The 9,249-nt window shown below is 39.3% G+C and overlaps 1 protein-coding gene and 1 long non-coding RNA gene across 2 annotated transcripts; one reads left to right on the top strand and one right to left on the bottom strand.

Annotated features, from left to right (window-relative positions):
* Positions 1-3,667: 3,667 nt before the first annotated feature.
* LOC108507010 (fatty acid-binding protein, adipocyte-like) lies at positions 3,668-7,062 on the bottom strand. The gene is made up of 4 exons (XM_017834579.1): positions 6,916-7,062; positions 5,513-5,685; positions 5,192-5,293; positions 3,668-3,900 (listed from the first exon to the last, which is right to left on the bottom strand). The coding sequence occupies exons 1-4, from the start codon at positions 6,986-6,988 to the stop codon at positions 3,850-3,852; spliced, it is 399 nt and encodes a 132-aa protein (XP_017690068.1). The 5' UTR covers positions 6,989-7,062; the 3' UTR covers positions 3,668-3,849.
* Positions 5,932-8,971, top strand: LOC108507011. The gene is made up of 3 exons (XR_001877939.1): positions 5,932-6,281; positions 7,365-7,535; positions 8,454-8,971. It is a non-coding gene; the product is annotated as an uncharacterized LOC108507011 (long non-coding RNA).
* The last annotated feature ends 278 nt before the right edge of the window (positions 8,972-9,249 follow it).

Below are 9,249 nucleotides of genomic sequence, written 5' to 3' on the forward strand. Positions count from 1 at the left end.
TATATTTGACAGTCAGGAATTTAAAGCATTGTAATCCAAGACACCTCAAACTATCTGAAACTACTTAGTGCAAGACCACATCAGGTGTAATTCTGTCATTCCTCTTCCTAAACCATCTTCCTGGAGAAAATTGTTACTTGGTACATGTAAAGATTAGAGACTTTTTTCTGACTTGGGTAAACAATAGTTACCTGTTTGTCTTTTTTTGTATGATTACTCTTTCTGGATTATGGCCACTCTTCACTCTACATTGTAAGGATGGAGAGACGCTGGGATTATAGGTTGCGGGACCAAATTTCTTGTATTTAGGGTTGAAAGAGTGAGATGGAGCTACTGGTGGGCCAAGGAGGGTGAGGTCTGGGTCTTGTCTTGAAAGCGGTCATAAGCAAGAAAGGGAACACACTGAAACAGATAAATAATACAGTCTGAGAAATGAAACTATTGTAGTCTTTGGATTATACTGTGGTTGTGGGGAAATAAGAAGGTCTTAAGCCACAAATTTTGGTTGTATATGCAAAATGGTTTTATCCCATCAATAGTGTAAGCTGAGCAAAACTTCGCATTGCTGCACAGATCTAATGAAACTGCAGTGCAGTGAGGGAATGTCTAGAGTGATTGAAAATGAAAATAAGGTAAAAAAGTAGGAAGCAGATGTTGTATCTGTAATACATAAATAAATGTAATATGTAAATTTGAAGGTGTTGTCCATACAGACCTGTTCTAAAACAGAGTTGCATTATATCACATTTTGTGTAAAGAATAGCTAGCTCTTTTATCCAGTCTCTGGAAATGAGAAAGCTCCTCCTAAGTGAAACTATCTATTATTTCTAAAGAAACAATATGAAAATATTCTACCATTGCTCCTCAGGCATTCTTTGTTCTTTCATTTAATTGCTTTATCCACATAAAGACACTTTACAAGACAAGGCTGATGCCTTTGGGAAATAAAAGATGATTGGGATCTTGTAAAATCAGGCCCAAAGAAATTCAATAAGAGCAAATTAGTCAGAATAGAACAGCTACACTGCAGTACCAGTAATCTTAAGAACAAAAGTGACAGAGAATTATTTATGCAGACAAAACCCCAGTCTTAAGCAGTCTCAAACAATGTTGACATTGCTACCATCTATCTCTTTGTCACTAAGAAAAATCAGTACTTTCATTTAAAGGACTTGCAGTTTGGAAAGAACAAGAGCAGGGAATTCTAACTCAGTAGAAACAGTTGTGGAAACCAACCTTTTCTTCAAGTGTAAAGGGAAAAAATTGTCAAAAATTGTAAGTACATATGATAAGGTGGAACTTTGATTCTATTTTTTGCTCATAGTTGGAGTAAAACAGGATTTGAAATAATTGAACTTGGAGATTGTGAAGCAGCACTAGAGGCAAAGGTAAAGCTTGATAAAAATAGTGAACTAAAAATTCAGAGATTATTTAGAAATAAAGGTACTATTTAAAGAAATATAGAAAGTAAATTTATCTCAGTTTCTTTAAAGGAAATATGATCTGGGCAAAGTCAGTGCCAAAAACAATCTAAATTAAATTCCCAGGACAGCAATGAAGAAAACAGAAATAAAAGGGGAGAACAGAGGTCAAAGAAGGACTTGCTGTGAGGGCACCAAGGATATTTTTAACCCTGACTCTATGGAGCTGAAGGATCAACTCCAAACATGGTACCAGCAGCCTACCTCTTCCCAAAAGCTGCATTGGAAAGTGCAAATAGTTTCTTGTTTCCTCAGCTGGAGCATCCTACAAGACCAGGGCATATGGGGCCAAGGGAATGAGTCCAGACTGCACTGTGCATATGGTGCTTCACTGGCCAGGATGCAAAAGTCCTTCAAGTTCTTTCTAGTGGAAACAAAGAGTTAAAAGAAAAACATAAAAGTGACAGAAAGGTCAATACTCAGAATAAGCCTTGCTTCCTCTTTCTCATGAGCTGTTAAAAATCTGTGGGTGTGTGTCCCCTTCCTCTCTTATCATCTCAGTAACCTGTAGTAGTGATTGAATATGCTAAGGGGCAAAGATCTTCTCCTCTGTCCCTGTTAAAATTTATAAACAGAATGTCACTTTATTGAAATTTCCAAGAATTGAAGTTTTAAGTGGCTTGATTCATTCACAAAGTTTGAATTCACTCACCAGGTACAAAATAAATGGTGATACTTTCAGAAGAGATTACCTTCCTCTGAAATATTAAGCTGTGAATGTTCCACTTGTAACTGTTGGTTGTATTGAGAATGTAAGATTTCTAGAAAATAAAGGCTACTATATGAATATTGGAAATTTGACCTCTGAAATACAGTATTTCCAATCTGTGGACAATGGGATTTATTTAGTTATGGGCTGTTATTTAATGTCTATATGTAGCCTATTTAAGTCAATGTTTCTGCTTGTTATAATCACCTCTCCCATGCAGATTTTCTACCACTAATCTGCAACTGCTGTTCTTGAGGTTGATGAGGCTTCACAAGCAATGAAACCAAAGTTAAAACAGAGGAGCTGTTCGTTCATGGCTCTTTCAACATTTCCTTCAGGATTTACTGATAGCCTTTTGGAACTGCTCTTAAACTACTCCTCAGCTCACAAAGAGTATAGAAGTCCTTTTTCCCTCTTTAGTTGTATAAGCAGTGCAAAAACTCAAGAACAGTCTGAATCATGCAGAGGAAAGTTCAAGTGTATGTGAAGTCTCTGCTGCATGGTCGCCTCTGAGAACTGACCTCAGGAATGTGAGGAATATGAGGAATTTAGTTCACAGATCCTAATTGCAAAGCTTGAGATACAGTCATTTCCCCATTTAGTGGTTAATGCACATACTTTGAGATTTATTGTCCAGCTTTTCCCTAGAACTCTAATTTTTTTTTGTTCTCAGTTTGAGTCCTCCCAGGTGTAGAAATCATAGCTTCTGTGGATGCAAAGTTTTGAAATAGGAGACCAGGCCTATGAGCATTAGAAGAAGGTAGTTTGAAAACAAGCAGAAGGTGTCCAAAGGGCTTTACATCTAGAGAGGCTCATGTTCCCAAGACTGACCAAACCTGATCAGCTAGTAGAAAATGCATGTAGGTAATAAAGAAGGTTGTAGCACTAGCAAACTTGTACAGGCTTTTGGTAAACCTGGGAGTACTTTTAAAGCTATCATTCTTAATTCAAGGCTTTTTGTCTAATATAGGACAAAATAAGATGTTAAAGAAAAGCACATTAAAAAAATAATCACAGATGAAATCTACAGCAGCCATAATTTCACTCTTGAGGGGGGAAAAGACAAGATCAAGCCACTTCAGATTGTCCCCAGGTTTAAAATTTTCTGCATTTCTACACAGAGGAAGCCAACACTGGTCATCCACAGCATCCACAAGCATCCATAGGTTGTCCTTCTCCCTGCCCCAGGAACAACAACTTTTGCTTGAAACCAAGAGCAGCCGCTTTATTCCCCTGGCTGTGCACAGACTCCTTGCAGTGGGTAGCCTACATGCAGCACTCACCAGATGATATTTCTGTGTCCAGGTCTACATCTGTCACTATCACACAAGTGCCACTCACTCCTCTTTCTGTGGTGAGATGGGTCACATTTACTGTGTGGTACTGCCTTTCACACGGTTCTTTCCTGCACAGTACCCTTTCCCACATTACATGCCCCCCAAAGCCCCTTTCTGACAAACGCCAGCACAAGCACAGATTGTAGAAAGCAGAATATTTTATTGAATAGGCACAACAAATTAGACCAGCTGCATGTAACTGTTTTGGGATATATCTGAAAAAAGTACAGTTCTCTTTAAAACAGATTTATGGAGTTTTTCTCCTTTGGTTAAGTTGTTTTTCTCCAGCTTCAAGCATTAATCCTGTGTGAAGGTGACTTCTTCATGCTTTTTCATAAACTCTTTTGCAGGAAACATTATTCATGGTGCATTCCTGGAAAGAAAGGTAAATATAATCAGCTTTTAATTCTCACTAAATGTTTGTTAGTCAGAAGGTAGAGAAGTACTTGTCATTGGGAATCAGTGTAAGAAAAATTTGCATTTCTCCTCCTCTAATACCAATTGTCAAAACAGTGAAACTCAATTTTGAGATCTTCAGAAACAGAAGTCTAAATACAAGCACAAGACTGAAAGAACATTAAAGGACTACTTCGGCGACCTCCAGGAGAGTTCTAGTCTTTTAAAAATCTCTAAAAAAGGCTCCTAGGATTTCTATGGAGGGTGACTGGACTCTGGAGCTGGGAATTAGCCTTTTTTCCTTTCATCTTTTGCAGCTGTGGCTTGTCTTCTTCACACGTGTGTATAACGCATGCACACAAACAGAGCTTTCAGACTTGCAGCTGTTGGTGTCAGCCTCTGCATGTTAGGCTCTGTCTTCATCTGTTTTTCTGTTAGATCCAACTCTGTTTTATTCAGTCTTTCTTAATAATGTTGTTATTAAAAACTATTTCTGTTTCTTCTCCTCTGGTCTCTATCCAAAGAAATTTAAATATTAAATTTATGAACATATTATTTTTCCCTAGGGGAGGGCAGAACTCTTTGGGAATTTCATGTATGTGTATCATTTTGCTGCATGTAGGAATCTCAGCTGCCAAAAATGAACACAGTTTTAGTCCTCTCCCAGATTCTTCAAAGTGTATTTCCTAAAACTGGAGAGCTGTGCTGGGAAGCCCTGGAGTGTAGGTGGGCCTTATTGGCACCAAGTCAAGCACAACAGTCTCTGACCAGATAAAACCAACCAACAGAGCTTGGACACAGGTTTCCTTTTTAGCTCAAACATCATATTATTGACACAGTTGTTGATGATGCATGAGATGGTTCCCACAGATTGCTGTTCAGCCTCTGCTGAAGATGAACTGGAGAGTTCTCATAGTGGATGCACCTAACATGGATGTTGCTAATGCTTCCTCTGTACTGTCCAGGACTTAGAGATTCTGATATATGAAAATAAACATTTCCCTCATAGGGATGTTGTTTTTTTTATCCCTACACTTTCCTATCTATATCTTGCTATGAATGGAGACGGGCACCTCCATACCATTCCATAAGTTTAACGGCATTTCAGTTCTAACCCACGCTCCAGACTCATTCAAAGAGACTTCTTACCAAGTGCACAGAGCCCTTTATGATTCTTTTCCCTTTCCTTTTGAATCCAAACTCATATATCAGCCAAACATGAATTCTGCATGCTGAATTCAGTGATTAGGTAACAAAAATGAACGCACCACCACCAGGTTTCCATCCACCACTTTTCTCTTTATGATGGTCTCTTTTCCATCCCACTTCTGCACCTGCTTCAGTACGCCGTTCTCTAGGGTTATGACATTCTGCCAAAGGAAAAAACAAAGTGTGGCTGTTTCATCAGACTGCTCTGGGCTAAAGAGAAGACTATCTCCATGTCCCAGTGGCACTGAGCACAAGCATTCATAACAGTCTTACCTATGAAGGCAGCATTTCTACACTGGATATCAAAATCACAGCTCTGCCCTCCTGCACCCACATCCCATTTCAGAGATGTATTTGCAAAGTGGCATTTTTGAACTCACCTTTGTTTTTCTGTCATCTGCTGTGGTCTCATCAAACTCTTCACCCAGCTTGAAAGAGACCTCTGTATTTTTGAAAGTACTTTCTGTTTTGATGGTTATCACATCACCACTGATGCTGATAGTTACACTGGGCTTGGCCACACCAGCCATCTTCCTGGTAGCAAACCCCACACCTATAAATAAGACAGAAATTTTTATCTCTGCTCAATGTTTTTCTCTTATGTGTTGCAAAAAAAAAAAAAAAAGATCAAAACCCTTCAGTGCTGTTTCCCCTTATTGCTTTCTGAATTTTAATAATTCTATGTTGCAGATGTTCCTTTGTAACATCTCAATAGCTTGGAACTGCTATAGACCAAGTTGGGTGGGTTGATGTAAGGAGATTCTCTACTCTATGTAGAGAGTTGATATAAGGAATTTCTACATTGTGAAAATAGTGTAAACACTGAGACAAGATTTAAATGTTGGATTTTTGCACATGGACTTGTTCAGAATAACTGAGATAGCTTGTACTCTAATTCGTACGCTAAACGTATCTAAACATAAATAAGCAGAAATATACTACAGTTTCTAAGCCTTGAAAGCAATGAAACAAACAAACAAGGGGGAAAAAAAAGCAAGCACTGTTTAGATTTATCAGTGGCTAGGCTGAATATAAGGAAATGATTAAGAAATAGCTGGCAATGGTTACGTCCTGAGTAAAATCTGGAGTAAAGATTAAGAGTGCAAGAGTCTCACTCTCTGAAAGCTTTTGGGTGCTGCATAAGTCACAGTGAGTATTTTACCCCTAATCTGCAAAAAACTCCCAGCTTTTTACCATGTACTAATTGAATCAGTGCAGGTTACCCCATGCTTCTTCCACACTAACAGAATGTCGAAGTCTTTTAAAGCCCAATTTTAAATTTAAGCAAGAAGCTTACGCCTTTAAAGAAAGTGTTAGACATCAAATCTTTGCAAGTATCTGCATGAATACATGCAATTTTCTTTGTTAATATTCACTGGAGGCAGCTGCAGAGTTTCATTCACTATAATAGCCATGGCAATTAATTGGTGTCTCAGTCCGGTAACAATGTAAAGTTGTTTGGGTGTGTTGCTTTTAGACATAGAGAAGCTTGCTGCTTTCCAGCATCACACCAATTTGCATGTCCAAGGATAAAAGCTAATTCATGCATGCATAGACTTGGTTTACCTGAAATTATTCCTCTCAGTCAAGATTTTTCTACTTTATAGTAATTTAATACCACTAATTCAACAGCTGAGTTCTCCAGTTAAAGACCATCTGATCAAAATAGTCCGACTAAAGCTCCCTTGACAAACAATATAGCCAGAAAAAGCAAATAAAGAATAAAGTTCAAAATCGATATTCTTTCCCTGTCCCAGATACAACTCAAAATAACAATTCTCACCCAGTTCTTTCATATAGTCCTCAAAGTTTTCACTAGAAAGGAACTTCCAGGTGCCCACAAACTGGTCGCACATCTTGTCAGGCTAGAAAGATGTCTTCCACAGGTTCAAACAGAAATGCAGGATGGGAGGATATTATGAGCTCCAGGAGATGAGGACTTATGTTTAAAAAGGAGCCGTGGCCACATGATGCTCTGGGATGACCAATGAAGAGGGAGTTCCAGTACCCAGTGTTTTTCTTCCTCCCCTACCCCTCCTTTGCCAGTAGGTCATAGTGTTATTATTCATATGCCCTTACTAGCACAAAGATCACTGTCTTGTTTTTATTTAATTATTTTTGTCATTTAAGAACACTTCACCGTAAGGGCAAATAATTAAACAGGCTTTCAGAATAGAAAGGTAGGCACAACCCACAGAGGGTTCTCTCCCATACTCTTTTCTTTCGTTTCAGTCTACTATATCAAGTGGACACAGCTCAATTCCTAGACTGTAAGATCCAAAAGGCTCGTTGGGATAATTTAGTTTGCTTTCTGCACACCTGCAGTCAGAAATTTTCTCCAGAGAAGCACAGAATTACAGGAAGAAGTGGATTTGGAGCAGAGAGTGCTTGTGGCTGTAGAAGGTAAGGCAATAAAATTGCTTCTTTGATTAGGATATCCTTGTCATTGCACCACCTGAATCAATTGAACAATAGGTCTTTAGTCTGTGTTTATGTGATGGAGAGAGGATATGGGGCTCTGTGAGAAGAAAAGTAACAACACAGAGGATTTCTCTCCCTTTTGCTCCGTGCTTTCTGAAGACCTATGTCCCAATGACTAGCATTATGAGTAGTTATGGTATAGACTCCAGTATTGACCTACAAAAGGTCCCGGGACACTTCATTTGTTTTCTGTTTGTGCTGATCAGGTAAAAATCTGTTTGAGGCAAAGTGTGTACAGGCCTGACATAATGAGGTTCATCTTGACTAATCCTCAAAGCCCTGTCTCATCTGTATCAGAAAGCAGTCAAACAATTTCTTAGACTTTCCTTTGGCTGTAATGTGCTATTCCAATGGCAAAAAGCATCTAATAAGTGCAGAGTCCAGCCCCTGCAATTCTCTTTATGTGGATTTCCAGGAATTGCTCTGCTGGTTGCTAGGCATCAAATATTGCAGTCCACGTATTTGTGTACTTGGTGTCTTTGTAAGTAATAATGTTATAGAAAAATTATTTATAAAGGATTGCAAGATCATAGGCATATTTGGAGGGGAAGGAAGGTCAGGAGGACTCCAGTGCACCCTCCCGCTCAGGTACAGTCACCTCTGAGCTCACACCAGGCTGCTCAGGGCTGTGCCCTTTTGAGGCTTGGAAAACTCCAAGGATGGAGACAGTACAACTTCCCTGGGAAACCTGCACCCCTGCCCATCTGTCCTCAGGGTGAGATGATCTCCTTATCTTCTCTCTGAACCCCTCTGCTTTCAGCTTTTGTTCATAGTTTCTCATCCTCCCACCATTCATTGCTGTGAAAAGCCTCACTCAGCTCCTTGGTCTCTTTCCCACAGGTGTTGAGAGCTGTTGTAAGCACTCCCAAAGGTTAACCAGGATGAACCACCTCAGTGTCACAGTTTCTTTTCACAGGACAAGTGCTCCAGAGCCCTGAGCATCCTGCAGACCCTCTGTTGAACTCATGCCAAAATTGATGCAGTACCCTGGATACGATCCATTGAGTACTGAGAGGACGGGAATAATCATGTCCGTCAACCTACTGGCTGTACTTCTGTTCATACAGCCTAGGATGTTTTTGGCCCTTCTGCTGGCAGGGCTCAGCTAACTGACCATTAGGACCCTGAGAACCTTTTCTGCAGGGCTTCTCCCTAGTCAGTGTCCACCCAGCCTGGATTGCTGTGAGAGCTGAGTATGTTTGTACATAATTAGTTATCCTCTTGTGCCTTTAGGATGGCAGTCTATGGCGAAACTTATTCTTTTTTACCTTTTTTATTTTTTTTTCCTGGAATAGCTAATCTTAGATTTGGCCTATTTGTTTTTGATTTTTTTTTTTGCATATTCACCAACTTTGGGTTTATCTCAAAATAAATAAAAAAATATTCTAATTATTGAAGCCACTGATGCCTTTTCTGGTTGTTTTTCTCAGAGTATCACATACTCAGGTCCTCTTTAAAAGGAAACTCTGAGGGGCCTTCAAGTTTGTGTCATTATCTTGAGGTATTTTTACTTGGGACTATTGGCTTGGGAAACACTGCACTGTGTGTGAGCAGTTTGTAGGAACATGAAAACTCAAATCCAGCAATTAAATAATGAGAACTGAAAGTACTGGGTGAGGATTGCTGCAATGCCCTG

This window comes from Lepidothrix coronata, unplaced genomic scaffold (assembly GCF_001604755.1).
Source record: "Lepidothrix coronata isolate B3197 unplaced genomic scaffold, Lepidothrix_coronata-1.0 Scaffold235, whole genome shotgun sequence".
NCBI lineage: Eukaryota > Metazoa > Chordata > Aves > Passeriformes > Pipridae > Lepidothrix > Lepidothrix coronata.